Genomic DNA, 19095 nt, shown 5'->3' with positions numbered 1-19095 from the left:
TACATATATATATATATATATATAAACTTAATAATAAATGTTAATGGGATAAGATTTAATAGTTAGATATTGTTTATGTCTTTTACTTGGGAATAATAAAAATAATAATCTGTTTGTTTGGTAATTGGTTAACAAAATTTGTCTTTCCCATTTTCTTTTGTATTTCCATTTTTTTTGTTTTTGGTAGGGTTCCTTTTTTCTTTTATATTGTTTGTTGTACGTGAGCGAGTCTATTACTTGTCCTGATTATATAAGTGAGAGAGAAACAGAAAAGGGCCGACGGCGAAAAGGAAAAGCTCAAAACCCTAAAACTGAAAGTCCAATTCGATTTGCTTAGCGTTTCGGTGAAATCAGAGCCCATTACACACGCGTTTCAGAGTCTTCTTCCTTTGTGTGTGTGAGTTTCAACTTTCTCTCTTCTTTGTTTTCGTGTTTATTCTCTGGAGATTTTGTGTTCTGCGATGTGTCTTCTCTTTTGTCGGATCTCTTTGTTCCCTGGTCTCTTCTTCCTTCGTTTCTTCGTTTGCTCTCATGAGTATTATCGATATTGTGTCAAAGCAAACGTTTGATGTATAATTGATTCGACGTTGCTTTCTCTGTTTTCAGGACTATGGACACTAATCCTTCAGAGCTGGTTGATACCGACGTTGTTTGTGATACACGACCCCCCATGCACTGCAACAAATCCTTTGCCTACATGTCTGAAAATAAGTGTTCAGGAACTAGCCACCTTAAGCGTCACATTTACTTGGGTATTTGTGCGAAGATCCCAGATTACAATAAGCTCTCGCAAATCAAGGAGGAAACCACCTCATTCCTTCCTAAGAAATGTCAGATATTGCAAACCAAGGATGAAAAACCCACTTCTTGCCTTCCCAAGAAACGTCAAATGTCTTCTGCTGATGTCCCTCTAGATCAAGATCGCTGTAACCTTGAGATGGCAAAGATGATCATTATGCATGATTACCCTCTTGATATGGTCGAGCATCCTGGTTTTGTTGGTTTTCTGCAGGCTCTTCGTCCCCGCTTCAGTGTCTCTAGCTTCGACACCATTCATGCTGATTGTCTCGCTATGTTTCTATCCCAAAAGCAGAAAATTTTGGACATTATTGGAGAGATTCCTGGGGGAGTTAATCTTACAGTAGACTTGTGGTCATCAAAGCAATCAGTGGCTTACGCTTTTGTGGCAGGACACTTTGTTGATAAAGACTGGAATTTGACTCACCGCCTTCTAAATGTTGTTGTTGTGGCTTCTCCTGATTCTGATTTTGCGTTAAACCAGCCTATAACAGCTTGCTTATCCGACTGGAACTTGGAGGGAAAGATTTCGAGCATCGCTGTCAGCCAATCATTAGTAAATAAAACCTCCATCGACAATCTCAGAGGTTTCTTGTCTTTCAGGAACCAGCATGTGTTGAATGGTCAGTTGTTGATGGGGAGATGCTATGCTCGCATCTTAAGCAGTATGGCGCAAGATGCACTCACAGCTGAGCGGCTTCAAGAACCCATAAAGAAAGTCCGAGATAGCATCAAGTATATCCAAACCAACGAGGCTTGCGGAGACAGATTTGATGAACTGAAGAGACGGTTTCCATCCCCTTCGCTTTACAAAGATCTTCTTATTGACAACCAAACGAGATGGGACACAAGTTACAATATGTTGTTGGCTGCCTGTGAACACAGACAAGTGTTTTCTAGTTTGGAAACCTGCCATCCTGACTACAAAATATCATTATCTCCTGAGGAATGGAAAAAGATTGAGAGTCTTTGCTCATGCTTGAAGGTACTTGTCGAAGCGGGTAATGCATTGACTGGGCCAAACCTGTTGACAGCAAACGATTTGTACCATGAGATGACAAAGCTTCAGCTAGATCTGAGCCACGCTGCCCCGGGTGAAGACCCGGATGTCAGAAACCTAGCAAAATCATTGAGGGAAAAATTCGACCAGTACTGGAGAGGATGCTTCCTTGTGTTGGCAGTTGCAGTGGTCATGGATCCTCGGTTCAAAATGCAGCTCATTAAGTTTACGTTCAATAAGTCGTATGGTGAAGATGCAGAGAAATGGACCAAGTCTGTCGAAGATGCAGTCCATGATCTGTACCTTAACTACAGTGAACAGAACCTGTTGGATGCTTATGTGGATCATGGCTTTTCGGAAATAGAGGTGGCTCAGGAATCTCACTTCCATCAAGACATGGCTGAAGCTGCCAATACAGGGAATGGACAATCATATGATGAGACAAGTCCACAAGTAGAGGAAACCACAAACATGGTTGAAGCTGCCAATACAGGGAATGGACAATCATATGATGAGACAAGTCCACAAGTAGAGGAAACCACATACATGGCTGAAGCTGCCAATACAGGGAATGGACAATCAGGTGATGAGACAAGTCCACAAGTAGAGAAAACCACAGACATGGCTGAAGCTACCAATACAGGGAATGGACAATCAGGTGATGAGACAAGTCCACAAGTAGAGGAAACCACAGAGTCACATCAACATGAGAGACAGCTTAAGGCAGAGAAGCAGAATGTGGTAGGGATTTGGGAGGGAGTGAGTGAAGAGAGTCAGCTAACAGAAGAGGACCAACAACGTGGTGATGATTCTCAAGCACACGCAATGGTAGAGGAAGACCACACAACATTTCCGGTAGACGTGCTTCTCGAGGAAGGGTCTACCCTCATCACAATAGGAGAGTCATTGTCAGACTTCGAGATGTACATGACAGATATGAATACGGAGCTGGATCAATACTTGGAAGAAAATTTGATTCCGAGGTCAGAAGACTTTAACGTTCTGAGCTGGTGGAGGGTCAACAACACCAACTACCCAACTCTCTCAAAGATGGCTGTGGATCTTCTCTCGGTCCCCTTCAGCACCGTCTCTCCTGATTCCGTATTCGACACAGAGGTGAAGCAGATGGACAATTACAGGACATCTCTTCCTGGTGAAACCTTGGAGGCTCTCTTGTGCACCAAGGACTGGTTAAAAAATGGAACTTTATGAAAAATTGAAAAGGTTCCAATTCTTTCTGGTTTTTTTTTAGCTTAGTGTAATCATCATTAAACAGTATTGAAATTAGTTAATAAAAAACTTTCACATTACTAAGAAGGCTTGTTTGTGTCTCCTAATCTCTCAAATCTCAATTTTGTCCCACGCACGCTTGGTACTCTCTACAAAGGGAATACTTGAGGGAGGAATTAAAGTGTAAAATGAAAGCTTGGGGATCTAATTATAATATCATTGTTCCTACACTCATTTAGATGGATTCTGAATCAATAATAGGTGAACAGGTGGGTATAATATCTGTGGTGTTGACATCATTTTACAATTGATCAATTTCAAAAATTTGGTGTACAACTTTTTAAAGGTTTAACGTTGTAAGTATCGTAAGAAGGAGAAAGGGAGTGTTATAACTCGTGCTCATCATGTGTATAGAGACATTAAGTAGGTGTGGTTTGTTAAAAAAAAGACAATTGACTTCGAGTGGGTGACCACTAAAAGCACACTGCAGTGAGCAGACGATTCGAACCGTTGATTGTTATTAAAAGAAGCGTAAACAAACAAAACGGAGTCGGACAAAGAGGTCAGTGTCCCCACCACCACTCTCATAGTTGCCACGTGGGCGAATCTGAACCATCACCTCGTCTCGGTCGAATTGCATGAGACTGTGATTGGAGTATTGTTATTAAAACTTTAATGTGAACATCAAAATCACATGTAACGTTCTAATAAGAGATAGAGATAGAAAAAAGAGATTTGGCGTTAGCGACAAGGAGAGGCCAGGATTGGTTATAAATCTCAAAACCAAAGTGTTAACCCCATCCAAAACCCTTATCCTTTTTTTCTTTTTGTTATATATCTTCTCTTCACCTTTCTTTCTCAAGGCTCAAGATTCTTGATTGCTCTGCTGCTCCAAGGTACCTACCTACCTCTGTCTGGATTGACTCACTTTTTATTACTCTTTAGATAGTGATCTCTTATTGTATATGTGTGTGTAATTGGATGAAGGGGGATCAATGGCACCGAGGTCAAGCAAAGGGAAATCAAACAACAAAGGGAAAGGAGGAGATAAGAAGAAGAGAGACGATAAACTGTTGGCTCCGAGTCTGGTTGAAATCACAGTCACCACTCCGTACGAAACTCAAGTGATACTCAAGGGAGTTTCTACTGACAAAATCATTGACGTGAGAAGGCTTTTAGCATCTCACGTTGAGACTTGCCATTTCACCAACTATTCTCTCTCCCATAAGGTATTCTCAAGTTTATATCAATCAAACATCAGTTTTGTTCATCAAAAAAGACATGACTGATAATTATATTGGTTGGCTTAATGTGTAGGTGAAGGGGCATAAATTGAATGACAACATCCAAGTACTTTCCCTCAAGCCTTGTTTTCTCCGCATGATTCCAGGTAATTCAAAATTCTTCTTCTTCAAGAGTAGTATCGAGACCAACACAACATTCGAATTAACTATAAACACAACATTCGCATTTCTAGAAGTGGCACAGAAAGTGTCAGTGACACAGTGAGATATATCACTACTAAATCATTGTTTAATTGTTAAAGAGACTCTGTACTTTACTAACTGATCGATGCCCTTAGAGTTTGTAATATTTACGTTTATGCCACAGAGGAGTATCTAGAGGAAAGTCAGGCGTTGACTCAGGTACGGAGAGTCATCGACATTGTAGCATGCACCACCAGGTTCTTCTCCAAATCTCCCAACAAATCCATCGTTGCCGGCAATGCCAATCCGACACCGGCGCCGGACGGCCTCGACATGGTCGCTATCCACACCACACCCAAACTTTCTCAGTTCTACGAGTTCTTCTCCATTCACCACCTATCTCCTCCGATTCTTCGTAAGTTTAACACTCACTAGTTCTCTATGGTTGATACTCATTTTCACAAGTGAGTTGATTTCATCTTTCTCCGTCTTCGACAGATTTGAAGAAAGTTGATGGTGAAGAAGCTGGAGAGAAGCGTGATGGTGACTATTTTGGACTTAAGGTTAAGATTTGCAATGGCAAGGTTATACATGTGATTGCTTCTGTAAAAGGGTTCTTCGCCGTTGGAAAACAGCTCTCACATTGTCATTCCATTGTTGATTTGCTCCAGAATGTCAGCAATGCTTTTGCCAAGGTTATTATTACCTTAATGCTTTGCATATTACAAATATTTCTACTTTTGCCACAAAGGAACTAACTTTATATTGTACTGGGGATTGATGCAGGCATATGAATCTTTAATGAAAGCTTTCACTGATCGGAATAAGGTGGCTGATGTTTTCTTTGTTAATGATTTTATTTCTACAAGTCTTTTTGAGCTCAACAATTTGAAGTTTGGTTTCATTGGCTTTTCAGTTTGGCAACCTCCCGTTTGGATTACGCTCAAACACATGGCTTGTACCTTCTCCTGTTTCTGAGTCTGCTTCTCCTTTACCAACAGAGGATGAACATTGGGGCGGGAATGGTGGAGGTCAGGGGAGAAATGGTGAATATGATCATCGACCTTGGGCGGCTGAGTTTTCTGTATTAGCTACGCTTCCTTGCAAGACTGAGGAGGAGAGAGTTATTCGAGATAAGAAAGCTTTTTTGCTTCATAGCCAGTTTATTGATACCTCAGTGCAAAGAGCTGTTAGAGCCATTTGCAACGTGATGGATACTAATCAACAAACAAGTGGGACTACTGACTTACCTGCTGGCTCGATCCTTCTTGAGGATCATGTTGGAGATTTGTCTATTGTTGTAAAACGTGATATAGCCAGCCTTGACTCAAAGCCTGAAGCTACATTTCAAAATGATGCATTTGTTCTATCATCCGAGGAACTTGCTGAAAGGAATTTGCTAAAAGGGATTACAGCTGATGAGAGTGTGATTGTTCATGTAAGTATTTTCTCATCTTTCCTCAGTTATCTACATGCAAATGGTGTAGGCCTTGAACTAGCTATACTTTTAGCTCCACTCTCTCATCAAGTAGTAGTTTTCTTAGATGACTGAATTAGAGTGGAGCTGTAATCATCCACAGTGCATTTAGTAGTCATGCATGTATGTTTTCTTCTAAAGACTATAACCAGTGAAGAAAAAAATATCCAGGATACTCCGGCTTTAGGCAAAGTTATTGTAAGACAGTGTGGATATACTGCGGTGGTAAATGTCAAGGGTCAAACTCAGAAGGCAATGTCTGATTTCCGTGATATTTTAATCGATGACCTGCCGGATGGAGGAGCTAATGCTCTTAACCTTAACAGGTATGTGTCCCTAAGATTTTTAATAATATGCGTATTTTGCACACCGTACATGTTCTTATTAAAGTTTCTATTTTGTTAAGGGCCTCTCTTGCATTCATTACTTTTTGAGTATTAATTCTTAAATGAATTTATCAAAGGTTTTTTCCGACTGTATCTATAACATTGCGGTGTTTACAAAAGTAACAAACTTTCTCACAATTTGTTCTCATCCCTTGAGAAAAGACATATTTCAGCATCTAACTTGTTGTTTTCCATCTTGGTTGTTAACTTTATTGCAGCTTACGGGTAGAGTTTCACAGGCCCCATAGTGTTGGAACATCTGTAGAGAACCAGCCCACACAGCTTGATTGGGATGATTTAGAATCTTATAGATGTATTATACAGGAGTTAGTAAAAATTAACTTAACAAAGTTAGAAGAAACAAGGGTATCTTCTGTAAGACCCATCAGATGGGAACTCGGTTCTACCTGGGTTCAGCATCTACAGAAGAAAGAAACAGACGTCTGTGGAAAGCCTGCAACTAATGATGAAACTGAACTTTCAGTTAAAGGCTTGGGAAAACAATTTAAAGATCTAAAGAGCAAAAGTAAGAAATCAGAAAATATAAGTGCCGTGAATGAAAAAGATACCAGACTGCACGAGTTAAATGAGGAGGATGATCTAGGGCAGAAAAGCATTGATGGACTCTTTACTGAACTGAAGGAACTGCTTTCTGAAGAAGCTTTCTCTCGCCTAAAAGAAACTGGAACTGGTCTCCATTTAAAGGTTAGTTTTTCTTCTAATTTGCACCATCAACCACGAGTGCCATGAGTTTCCGGTTTTATTTATTTATGATTTCTTTTTAATTCTCTGACGGACACCGTGGTGCTTACTCGAATATTTTTTGTGATACAGTCAAAAGAAGAGCTTACCAATATGGCATATGGTTACTATGATGAAATTGCTTTGCCAAGGCTGGTATGTCTTTAGTTAGATTACGGATATTAATTTCTGAAAATATATATAACCATACATATCAAGTAATCATTGTAATGGTTTATTAGGTAGCAGATTTCGGGTCACTGGAGCTTTCTCCAGTTGATGGTCGCACTTTGACTGATTTCATGCATATAAGAGGACTCCAAATGCGTTCTCTAGGACATGTGGTAAGAATGCTTTACCTTGTTAATAGCGCCTTTCCCTGTTTTCAAGTTATTTTGATTTTGAAAGAATAAAGCCAGTTTGTTGATCTCAAGGGACTTTGTTGAGGTCGGACGTAGTTTATGGTAAATAGATGTTAATGAGTATTTCGGTCCACTATACCTATGAATCAGGCTAAACTTGCTGAGAAACTTCCTCATATACAGTCCCTCTGTATTCATGAGATGATTACAAGAGCTTTCAAGCATCTTCTTAGGGCGGTTATTGCATCTGTTAATAATATGGCAGAGCTACCTGTGGCGGTAGCTGCTTCATTAAATTTTATGCTTGGCCGCCGTGAATTGGAAGGGTGCGATAGAATCCCCGGTGAAGAGTACTGTCTCAGATTACAGTGGCTACAGAAATTTCTCTCCAGAAAATTTGGTTGGATACAGAAAGATGAGTTCCATCATTTAAAAAAGTTTTCTATCCTCCGAGGACTCTGCCAGAAGGTAAAGTAGCTCTGTGTTACTGCTGCTTGTATCAAAATTAGAGTTCTCTATTGATTTCATGCTTTTACAGGTTGGTTTAGAACTAGTTTCAAGAGATTTTGACTTCGATTCTCCAAATCCTTTCATGAGCTCTGACATTATTGGATTGGTACCTGTGTGCAAGGTTCGCCTCTCCATGATCCAATTTTAGTTTGACTAATAGAGATTCGGTCACAATCTGTTATTTATCTACGGCTGCTTCGATTTTATGGTTCAAATTCTAGAGAGTAATCTTTAAGATATATGTTCGTTTGAACAGCATGTGCTGTGTATTTCATCTGACGGAAGGACACTCTTGGAGTCATCAAAACTTGCTCTTGACAAAGGAAAACTAGATGATGCTGTGAGCTATGGAACAAAGGTGTCATTTCTTTTGATAGCTACATGATCATCATTCTAACCAACTGAATTGTTATCTAAGAGATGCTGACTTCTTGCATTTCCTAGGCATTAGTCAAGATGATTGCTGTCTGTGGGCCTTATCATAGAAATACTGCATGTGCGTACAGTCTTCTCGCAGTTGTACTATACCACACTGGCGATTTTAACCAGGTATCATCATCTTTTATCTTCTTCCCAAATGGAAACTTTGATTTCAAGTAACAAATAGAGAGTTTGATGTTCTCGTTCTAGGCACTGTATATAAATAAATTGATGAGAGGTACCGTCATCTCTGATTTTTTATCCTCTCTTGATCAGGCAACAATATATCAGCAGAAGGCTCTAGATATAAATGAGAGAGAACTTGGTCTCGACCATCCCGACACTATGAAAAGCTATGGGGATCTTTCTGTATTTTACTATCGTCTTCAACATTTTGAATTGGCACTAAAGTAAGTTATACATGATGATCTCTTATAGTTATATAGTCATTAAAGATGGAACCTTACTACTTTGCTTTTCCATTACCTTTGTCTTGTTGCCTTGGAATGGCTTATGGTCCAACCTTTTCCTCTGATTGGCTCCTTTTAAATATATCTGCCTTCTTTCTAACCATTTTTATTTGTTATCTGTTATAGATATGTGAACCGGGCGTTGTTTCTTCTTCACTTCACTTGTGGGCTATCTCACCCAAATACTGCTGCCACATATATCAATGTGGCTATGATGGAAAAAGAAGTAGGGAATGATCATCTAGCTCTAAGGTACCTGCATGAAGCTCTAAAGAGCAATAAAAGATTGCTAGGAGCTGACCATATTCAGGTTCCTCCCTTATCTATCTTGCCTCAATTTGCGCGCATTCTTAAACTAATCATGCTTTCTGTGTTTTACTTTGCCAGACTGCGGCAAGCTATCATGCAATAGCAGTGGCTCTCTCTTTCATGGAAGCACATTCATTGAGTGTGCAACATGAACAAACTACACTTCAGATACTTACTGCAAAACTTGGAGCAGATGACCTTCGTACACAGGTGATTGATTTGCTTCTGGTTCATTCGCATACAAATCTCAGACGAATATTAATTTCTTACTAGCAAAGTAACAAAGTGAACGTTTTGAACTCTGAGACATACATGTTTGTTTTCTCCATTTGTCTCTCACAGGATGCTGCTGCATGGCTCGAATATTTTGAATCAAGAGCCATAGAGCAGCAGGAAGCAGGCCGAAATGGAATCCCAAAGCCTGATGCTTCCATCGCGAGCAAAGGCCACCTTAGGTACTAAAATGGAAACTCCTAGAACACATAAAGGATATGGTAATTATTTCATTGGCACCAAAGTCCGACCTTCTCTTGCAGTGTATCAGATCTCCTGGACTATATAAGTTCTGATCCAGACACTAAGGGAAATGTTGCTCACAGGAAACATCGGCGTGCCAGGGTAATTCCTAAACTCTAATATCCTTGTTTTCCTCAGGTCACTCATTTTGGATTTTGTTGATCAAATAATAACCTGAATAAAAAACCTGTCAATTGTGTAGAACTCTTCTTGAAAAGTTTGAACTATGCTGATTGGTATTCTAGATGTATGTCTAAATTGGAATATTGATCTAAATTTTAAAGGCATTCCATGCACTAGAAGTCCAAAGAAAAAACATGTGAGATGTTGAAACGAAAAGAATGAGATAGATATATCACTCCAGGATTTCCTGTCAAAGGTTTGTGACATTACTTCTGTTTCGACAGATATTACAGGTCAATGATAAGGTTGCATCAGCTGATGATGACGCCCATAGAGTTGCTTCACAGATTGACATTGTTACATGGAACAATGTGGCAGAAGCGGATGTCACTAAGAGTAGGAGCGAAGTAAATGATCCTGATACAGTTGTTGATAAGACCAATATTGAGACAGGTGATATTGTAGTACACAGGCTAAATGTAGACAGGCAAACTGTGGAAGAGTCAACTTTAGACGAGGGCTGGCAAGAGGCATACTCAAAGGGGAGATCCGGAAATGGTGCTGGAAGGAAATCCAGACAAAGGCAGCCTGATCTTATGAAAAAGAGAATGTTGCTTAATAAACATCACAACAGGAATCAGGATGTTCAGCAACAGAATATATATTCTCCCTTGCAGAAAACAAGCAAAGGACCCTCCCTCTCTAAGTCATCACCCCGTAGGGCTCTAAAGAATGCAGAGATAGATGTCAGTACAAATACAACTAAACCACAGTTAAAGGCTTCTGGTGCTGCTGCTGTGACCAGTACTACTTTGGCCTCAAAGTCTCTCTCATACAAAGAGGTTGCTTTGGCACCACCAGGTACAGTTCTGAAGCCAATGTTAGAAAAATTAGAACTGAATTTGGAGAGAACTGAAACTCAGATATACAGGACTTCAAGTGCGTCATCTGGAGAAGAAAGCAAGTCCGACACTGTAATGTTGGATTTGCCAATCGAAGGCACAGAGCTTCACTGTGAGAAACAAGAATCACAAGAAAGTGCTGAGTCAGTGGAAAACTTAACGTCAGAGTCTGAAGGGGATCTGGGGTCCTATCGTGGGAAAAAAACTTCTGATATAAGCCGGACAAAGCTATCAGCCTCCGCAGAGCCTTACAACCCTGGAGGTTTCTTGGTTATTGATCTGCAAAGCTCAGCAGCAACAATAGGCAGCTACCCAATTATGGTTGCAGACCCTATTTCCTGGGCTGTAGTTTCATGTGGGATTCACTCACCACCATATTATAGTGCTATTCACTCAAATGGAGTTGGGACGCCAAGAAGCATGAATCCAGATGCACCAGAGTTTGTTCCGAGAAGATCCTTGCAGAATAGCTCTCAACATGCAGGTGAAGATGCAAGTGTATCCGTCGACTCCAGCAGTTGCCTAAAGGCTGAGAAAGATGCAGTTGATTTGAAGAAGCGAGAGCTTGCCAGCTTCATAGTAAAGTCATCACAGAAAGAGGTTCCGGCTGCTCTTAGCAAAACGAGCCCCGAAGCTGAGTCAGGAGGTACCTCCGAAAAGGATAGTGCAGTAACCGAGATAGTTTATAGTAGAGAAGAGGAGAATGGAGCGAATGCAAATGAGACAAATGGAGGTGAAGGGTTTGTGATTGTGGCAAAGAAAAGGAGAAGGAAGAACAAGGTGCGACTTACAAATGTTGCGGCTGGGCTGTACCATCAACCGTCGTCAGTTTGTGCATGATCTGATAAGTGGGTTTCATCAGGTTAACAAAATAAAGCTTCTTGTGAAGCAGAGAATATTCTCATCTCATTTGGTTTATTGGCTTTTTTTTATTGGGATAGGTAGTTGGTTGCTTCTATTCTTATGTTGCACTCTAGGTGCAGCTTGACCCCGTTGTGTTGTAAATTTTTCGTCGCTAGTTGTCTTGTTTCTGAGATTTTGGAAGTTTTTTCTGGTCTATTATAGTCCAGAAATCTACAGCAATTTTAGGTGGACAATCTGAATCTGATACCAGTTTTTTCAAAACCAATTGGGAAGGCCACTGCGCCTATTGATTGTGTGGTCGGTTCAAAATTATAACTTGCCCAAAGCGAAGACAGCTTACTGGCGCTTAATCCTACATTCCTACTGCACCTCAGCTATCTAGAACCACTGAAATTTGAGTGGTTCAGATGTTCAGCAGCATCGGAACTGTGAGATCAAAAGATCATCATCGAAGGCTCGAAAGCATTCCCATTGAGCAAAGAAAAAAAAAGCAGCATTCAATTTGGTCTGAAAGCTAAGAATTTCCGAGTTTCTGAAGCAATTATTGTTATAGCAAGCTCCTATTCATGTGATTCCATAGGAAGAAAACAAATGAAATAACATTGCGACAAATATTTACATGCTCAAAAGAGAGACTTTAGATTAGATTCTCGGAAAAAAAAAGACACACAAAACAGGATGCTGACCAAAGTTTAGGACAACTAGTCTCCTGAAAATAGCTTAAAATGGTAAAATACCAAACAAGCAGATGACGGAAAACACGAAACACAAATACATTACATCTCCCATAGCTTTATATGAGCCACTACGTCCCTTCTCCATTCTATTTGCTACTAGTAGTCGTTACTATTATCTTTTGTTTTTTTTTCCCTTCCCTTATAAAACTGCAACAAGAACAACAAGCACAATCAAACATCCACTTTCTATTACCCTGTTACTATCCCCGGTAACTAAAATTTGAATCACTTACCTAAGATTTTCAGGAACAATTGCGGCCTTAAAAGTGTTCTGTAACAAAGCTTGGAGAAGCAACATAGCCCTGCGCCAAGGTGTCCCTAAAGTCCCTTCTTAAATTCTCACAAATGTTTTCACTTGCTAAAGGTCATCTCCGAGTACCTGTATATACAGCAATGACAACTCCAGCGGCTATTCGGATCAAATTGCACAAAACTTACTCTACATGAATCCTATATGATATTCAACCTTAAGTCTATGAATGTAGTTATTTCCAAGTTAAATTCGTAGACATAATGCATCATGATTCCCTAATCCTAAATGGTTCCATTACTTCCATATCAACCCATGATCAATTTGATTCCCTAATCCTAAATGGTTCCATTACTTCCATATCAACCAATGATCAATTTGACAGAGTAGGTTCGAGTTAACTTCAAAAGCTCACCTACGAGGCTGCTTGCTTGGATTGTTGCTTTGCCGTTCTGAAACCCCATTCTCTGCAACCTCTACACAGATGGAAAGTAGCTTAACTTCAGATATAATGATCCCACAATCAAATCTCATTTCGTGATTTTAATAGGAAAGACAAATTTTGAAAAAGTGCTTATTGAAACAGCATTCCCTAAACATCATCTCCCATATCTCATTTCCAGATGCTTATGTACTAATTATCTATCACATCCAACCACATAGTCTTTCATTATGATTTCTTTCTTTTAATGCAAATTCATTCCCTAATAAGCGTAATACTATACACAAACACCTGATGTGTAACCATTAGAATTATAACAGAAAGAGCAAGTTTTGCAATACGACTAACCAGGACTTTCCATGGGTTTGACCAGGTCATTAAGGGTATTTGTGCTACTGTCTTTGCTGCAAAAATAGTAACTGGATTAAGCAAACTAAAAATCCATGCTTTGCAAATATAAATATATGCCAAGCATATGTAGTAGGTTTAAATAAGAGAAAAACACAATGCAAATTTGCGTCAGTTAACATTGTTTTTGCATTAAAAACATTTAAGAGAACGAAGGCAATTAATCTCTAAACCTGGAGAATCCCGCAGAGGAAGGTAACCCTGGGTTGTGTGCTTGGTGAGCCGCATATGGTGGTGGACTGTATGAAGCCCCTAAAGCTCCTGGACCAGCTAAAACTGGCATCCTGCCAATCATATAAAGAGATCACAGCAGCAAGCAGGGGAAAGAATAAAATCAGGAACTAGATATAGTCATATAGATGAAGAGCTCATAGCATTCAACCAACACAGTATCCAGAATGAAAGTAAACATTCTAATGATACAACACCATCACAGGTTTTGTTTTTCCAGTAGGTAGACCCGCACAAAGGTGATTAAAGGGACAACATATAAAAACACAAATAAGACGGAAATTCAGCAACCAATACGCACGATATCTAATTCTTAATTCTTTGAAATGCTTACAACCAAGAACTTCTGAAAACTAGCATCCACAAAGTTCATCGAGAAGGGGAAGGAGCTAGCTTACCATGTCATCTCCGGATTTCTAACACCATCTTCAGACTGGACATATCCTGGATAAGCCATTCCAAAAGTCGGAACCCCACCATGCTGACCACCAAATTGCATAACTGCATTTCAATTTGAATTTAATTAGAAAGTAATGCAATAATCTCCCCAAGCTGGTACAACAGGACTCCGAAAATAGTATATATGAACAACCAGGCCTAGGTGGCTCGGCGTCAATAGCTTTCAATTTCACCACCATGCATGATTTGAAACTGAAAATTCTTTCAACTCATCCATTTTACAAAGAAAAGCGTCATCCAAAAAACTTACCAGGCAGAAAAGTAGGGAAATTAGAATTGTCAGCAGATGTCAAACTTTCTGGCCGCCCCATCATTTGGGATCCACTATACATAAAAGAGCTGCTTCCACCAGGCCTGAGAGTCCCTTTTCCTTTAGCAATCAATGCAGCTGTTTCCGATGAAGATTCTATTTCATCAGGAGGATACCGATTTCTTGATAAGCTAGTTTTCTGGGGAGAGGAAGACAATGATCTAACAACAGCAGAGTGCTGATCAAAACCCTGGCCGGAAGGTCTTTGGCCAGTGCCTTTTGAATCTCCATTGAGTTGCATTGGTGATGAAAATCTGTCACCTTGACTATGAGATTGCGGGTAAAACGTGTTCCCAGCAGCAGGTGCACCTCTACCTTGACTAGTGGACTGAAGAGTCTTGGCAGTCCAAACTGGTGAATAACCGGATTTTGTATTCCTATACTTCTTCCCAGAAGGCGTGACACTTTCATTTGTGTGGAGTCTTTCCATACTAACTTGTATACCATGTACCACATTACTGGACGGCGCTGAAGGATAAAATGGAGGAGAAGCGGAACTCAAACTTGACACAGCTACATTCTTTTTGGCATGGGCACCTTGATTCTCAGTTTTAGCAGGGGCAGTTGGTGAACGCCGTGAATCGAGGTGTGGCATTTTCTCACGAGAGTTTTGAGACCCATTAGAATTTCGTAACCTACAAATTCAGTACACAAGTACATTATAATAGAGAAAACCCTTCACTCAACTAGGGGATTTTTTTTTTAAGAACTCACTGTTTGCTTTGCTCAGAATGTGCTTGATTTTCATTCCTCAGGGGAGTGTCGGATTTCCTGGGTCCTCTCCCTCGTGAGACAGCTTTAGGAACATAAATTTGCTGTCCACTACTGGTTAATGTGTTAGAACTGCTCCCTCTAGCGTATCCACGCCCTTGTCCCCTACCCCGACCATGACCTCTGAATCGGCCTCTAGACATCCTCTGCTGTGTATCAAATGCAGTTTAAGAAAGAAAGGAAAAAGATAAGAGACGGAAAGTGCATAAATACAACAAAGCTAACATATGTCACATGTACATGTTATAGCAATTAAGAGATAAGAGGAATCTAAAATTATTCTAAAAACCATAGACAGAAGCTTTACATCAGAATGTTTTTCCCCAGTATTCATCTCTTCAAATTTGTCATGTCCCCATTTTCTTTCCTCTCCAGAGCCCCACTGTCTTCTCCCACCACGCATTCGCCTACGAAAGCAAGATAAAGAACTATATCAATCGACAGATAGAAGGTAGAGAGGAAGAGCTATATTCAGAAAAAATCATATTTCCCAATAGTATGAACTAAGCAATCCCCAATGCAGCTACTCAAACCCCTCATGCTTGATAAAATTGCAAGATAATAAGAGGTCAATAACTCCACCTTAGAGTCAATTATCTCTCCTCTAAATACAATTTCATCCTAAGTTAATACCTACTTTGAAAAATCCAACCCTTGCATAATAAGGTTGAGTTGATACTTGATAGCTTATAGTGACAGATTTTGAAGCAGAATTGATTGAGAAAGCTGTGAAAAACAAACACAGTAAAGAGAGTAAACCTGTTTCCGCCAGCAGACATTTCCTGAAACCTATCATCATGCATATAAAAAGCTCCACCAGTGGGAACAGCAGCTTGTAACTTCTCCTTTTCATTTTCTTCCTCTCCATTCATATCACCAGCCTCCTTCACCACACCACTCTTATCATTATCGATTCCTCCACCACTTTCCTCCTCATCATCCTCATAACTATCCTCCCCATCTTCGTCATTATCATACTTCACAGTACCAACTTCTTCATCAGATAGGTCAGAATCAACCACAGCCCTCTGATTTTTCACATCTCTAACAGCATCATCATCATCACTATCGTCATCACTCGCTTCTCTCCTCCTCGTCGCCAAGGAGCGGTTCAGCTCCTCGGGATCACTCTCATATTCCGCTTCAGATGTCGCCATGAAATTCTCTCTAGAAACCTGAAAAAAAGGAGAGTGGTACTCGTAAATCCAAAACCTAGATGAAGAAGAAATTCAATTGAGAAATCGAAAGAGTCGCTCAAGCGCTCCGTACTAATCGACTATGTAGAAGAAAGCTCGCGCATACCTATAAACCCTATCTGAGCTCGAGAGGCGTTCTTCAGCGATTTTGGGGGTTTCCAATGAAATCGAATGGAGCCAGACCTTTTGTTAACTGTTAATTAATCGATTTTATTTTGTTATTTCGCGCATTAAATATAACGACTGTGACCTAGGTTGACCCAAATAAAGGTATTTAACGGGCCCAAAAAGAAATTTGTAGGCCTTTTAATGGGCCATACACTTTCAGAGCCCATTTAATAGGTTGCGTTGTTACTACGAACTCATTATAAATATGAACCGTAGCCCCAATCAGAGAGATTCGATACCGTCTGCAACTCTCAGCTACTTTTTCCCCAATTTTGAGCTCAACATCGAACCCTAGCTCAACGAACCAATCATGTCTTCCAAGCAAGGTACGTTGCTGTTATACAGAGATTTGAGTTGGTGATTCGTTCACCGAATAAAGTGATTAGAGACATCGTTTACGATCTGCTCATCTTATTTTGGTTTTAAACAGGAGGAAAGGCGAAACCTTTGAAGCAGCCTAAAGCTGATAAGAAGGAATACGACGAGGTGACTCTACTGTTTCTTTTTTCTTTTAAGAGTTGGATTTTCTGTTGATTTGCCTTCAGCTAAATCGGCTTATATTGTTAGCTTTAGACCTCGAATCAAACGATGCTTTTGCTCTGGATCTGGTTTTGATTGTCCAACTAACTTGAATTCTTAAAATTTGTTAACATTCAGTGACTCATAAATCATTAATTTTGCTCGGATTCAATGATTTATACGCAAGTTCGAATTTTGATCCAGTGTTTTTAAGGGCACAGTCTTGACTTCTTCACTTGATTTTGTTTGCATACTATTTGTGTATTAATGACTCTTAGACATTCTCTAATTGCTGAAATGTTGATTTGGTATCAATGCAGACTGACTTAGCTAACATTCAGAAGAAGAAAGATGAGGAAAAGGTGAGTTCCCACTTTGATGCTCTGACTTGTTTTCTCTTTTTGTTCATATGAAGTTTTGTGATTGGAAAAATGCATCTAGTTAAACTTATATGTTTGGGCTCCTCTTTCAATGGAAAGCTATAAAATACGAATCAAAGATTGTATCTTCACAAGAGAGCTTCTGTTTAGATACATAGGTTTGTAAAGGTTTTGTAAAGGTTGTGCATTAATATGTTCCACTTTGTCAGTTTGGTCTACTAATCAAGCTGACTCTAATTATGACTTTATAGCTGGTGACTACAACTAGATGGGTCATTTCTATTAATTATTTGTTAGTTTAGGGGTATTCATTACAGATTCTTTTGAGATGATATGGACTAGTTTCTTCTTACTTTGATGAAATAGTGACCATTTGCCCATGTTAGGATGTTTAGTCTACTTTTTTTCCACCCAATTGTGTGAAAGACTCATTAGCCTTTCTTTCGCATGAGAAGTACAGTGATCATTTGTTACCGAAAGCCTGACCTGTTTTGTTTTGAATGAAAATGATAAAACAGGCCCTTAAAGAGCTTAGAGCCAAGGCATCGCAGAAGGGATCCTTTGGAGGTTCTGGACTTAAGAAGAGTGGCAAGAAATGATCCGTTTTATCCATGAAGTGTGTTTTAAAATGCAAATTTATCAAGTGAAAAAAACAGATAATCCTGTGTTGATGTAACTTTTTATCATAATTCGAGAAGAGTAACTTCGCTTCTCCATACATATGTTTGCTTTCTCCATTTTTTCATGAAAAAGAAAAGTGGTATCTACCCTAAAATCATTTTGTCAAGAATCGAGTAGTAGGGTGTCACATCTCTATCTTCAGATATAGTATTATAAACTGTAAGTTGTCATAACTTGAAGTGGAAAATATGTTGCATTGATAGTAGTTGAGAATAGGAGCGTAACTTGACTCTACAAGATGAGGTAGAAACTGAGGGTGGTGACAGGTGATTTTACCAAAGCGGTGTGTGTAATGGTTAACACTGTTCTTAAGAAGTGCATACTCTATAGATGAAAGAACTACAGATAGCCCGTGAAAGCAAAGCTGATCCAGAGGAACTTTAAAGCCTGAAGGAGCCTGCCTTTCTCCTTGAACCGTTGATCTTAGCAGAGGTACGAGGATCAGAGAACTCGTAATACATGTCTGTGAAGAAATTGTCAACAATGTCAAGATACACAGGACTTCTGATGCTTGAATAGCATCGAAGCGCTTCCCTTACATCCAATGCGTGATCCACGTCTCTCAGATCCACCATATTGAGATCTTTCATCTTTTGCGCCAACGCGTCACCTCTTTTCTTTGCATCCTCGAATGGCTCAGCGACTTTCTTCGGTTTCTTTTTATGTTGGTTGTTGAGACTCTTCTGGTGTGTTGTATCTGCCACAGCCGTGTCACAACAGATAACGGTGTAGCTTTCTTTGGTTTGGGTTTGGGAATCTTCTGGACAGCGGCGGCTGCAGGAGTAAGGGCTCAAGAGAGGAGTGTCGTTAGGTAAGTTTTTGTAATCACTAGAGCAGATAGTGGACTTGATGCTCCCAAGAGTCTTCTTTAAGAAACGACCAACTCTCTGAATTGATTTTGATGTAGGTTTCATCATCTTTCTTGCTGCTCATTTTTTTGAGAAGATAACCATATTTATGTCACTAGGGATCTCAAAAGGAAACCTAACATTGATTTAGTGGCATGTA

General features: G+C 39.8%; 4 protein-coding genes and 1 pseudogene across 7 annotated transcripts; 3 read left to right on the top strand and 2 right to left on the bottom strand.

Moving 5' to 3' along the window:
* Window positions 1–235: 235 nt before the first annotated feature.
* CYTOSLEEPER lies at window positions 236–3112 on the top strand (annotated as a pseudogene; the record flags this gene model as incomplete). Its single annotated transcript has 2 exons — window positions 236–397; window positions 607–3112.
* Window positions 3113–3682: 570 nt separating this feature from the next.
* On the top strand, window positions 3683–11968 carry AT1G15290 (Tetratricopeptide repeat (TPR)-like superfamily protein). 2 transcript variants are annotated; one of them, NM_001332159.1, is made up of 22 exons: window positions 3735–3924; window positions 4016–4257; window positions 4346–4418; window positions 4640–4870; window positions 4954–5150; window positions 5242–5283; window positions 5372–5893; window positions 6104–6258; window positions 6537–7023; window positions 7153–7215; window positions 7302–7403; window positions 7572–7889; window positions 7960–8052; window positions 8188–8289; window positions 8376–8480; window positions 8628–8761; window positions 8948–9131; window positions 9209–9340; window positions 9473–9585; window positions 9667–9748; window positions 10054–10630; window positions 10701–11917. In NM_001332159.1, the coding sequence occupies exons 2-22, from the start codon at window positions 4024–4026 to the stop codon at window positions 10745–10747; spliced, it is 3993 nt and encodes a 1330-aa protein (NP_001322392.1). In that variant the 5' UTR covers window positions 3735–3924; window positions 4016–4023; the 3' UTR covers window positions 10748–11917. The 2 variants fall into 2 exon arrangements, with proteins under 2 accessions (NP_172981.3, NP_001322392.1); NM_101398.5 differs by having other exon boundaries at window positions 3683–3924; window positions 10054–11968.
* A 6-nt stretch (window positions 11969–11974) lies between these two features.
* On the bottom strand, window positions 11975–16553 carry AT1G15280 (CASC3/Barentsz eIF4AIII binding protein). 2 transcript variants are annotated; one of them, NM_101397.5, is made up of 11 exons: window positions 16446–16553; window positions 15903–16318; window positions 15451–15550; window positions 15087–15292; window positions 14313–15007; window positions 14002–14104; window positions 13546–13656; window positions 13313–13368; window positions 12938–12998; window positions 12506–12651; window positions 11975–12419 (listed from the first exon to the last, which is right to left on the bottom strand). In NM_101397.5, exons 2-10 carry the CDS (start codon window positions 16298–16300, stop codon window positions 12624–12626), a joined length of 1758 nt encoding a protein of 585 aa, NP_172980.3. In that variant the 5' UTR covers window positions 16301–16318; window positions 16446–16553; the 3' UTR covers window positions 11975–12419; window positions 12506–12623. The 2 variants fall into 2 exon arrangements, with proteins under 2 accessions (NP_172980.3, NP_850944.1); NM_180613.2 differs by having other exon boundaries at window positions 12067–12419; window positions 15087–15289; window positions 16446–16546.
* A 163-nt stretch (window positions 16554–16716) lies between these two features.
* Window positions 16717–18188, top strand: AT1G15270 (Translation machinery associated TMA7). Its single transcript, NM_101396.3, has 4 exons — window positions 16717–16833; window positions 16938–16993; window positions 17347–17388; window positions 17925–18188. Exons 1-4 carry the CDS (start codon window positions 16818–16820, stop codon window positions 18003–18005), a joined length of 195 nt encoding a protein of 64 aa, NP_563969.1. The 5' UTR covers window positions 16717–16817; the 3' UTR covers window positions 18006–18188.
* Window positions 18189–18264: 76 nt separating this feature from the next.
* Window positions 18265–19078, bottom strand: AT1G15260 (LOW protein: ATP-dependent RNA helicase-like protein). Its single transcript, NM_101394.2, has one exon. It carries the CDS (start codon window positions 19002–19004, stop codon window positions 18468–18470), a length of 537 nt encoding a protein of 178 aa, NP_563968.1. The 5' UTR covers window positions 19005–19078; the 3' UTR covers window positions 18265–18467.
* Between the last annotated feature and the right edge of the window lie 17 nt (window positions 19079–19095).

Source organism: Arabidopsis thaliana (genome assembly GCF_000001735.4).
Source record: "Arabidopsis thaliana chromosome 1 sequence".
Classification (NCBI taxonomy): domain Eukaryota; kingdom Viridiplantae; phylum Streptophyta; class Magnoliopsida; order Brassicales; family Brassicaceae; genus Arabidopsis; species Arabidopsis thaliana.
This window is presented reverse-complemented; position numbering and strand designations above follow the sequence as displayed.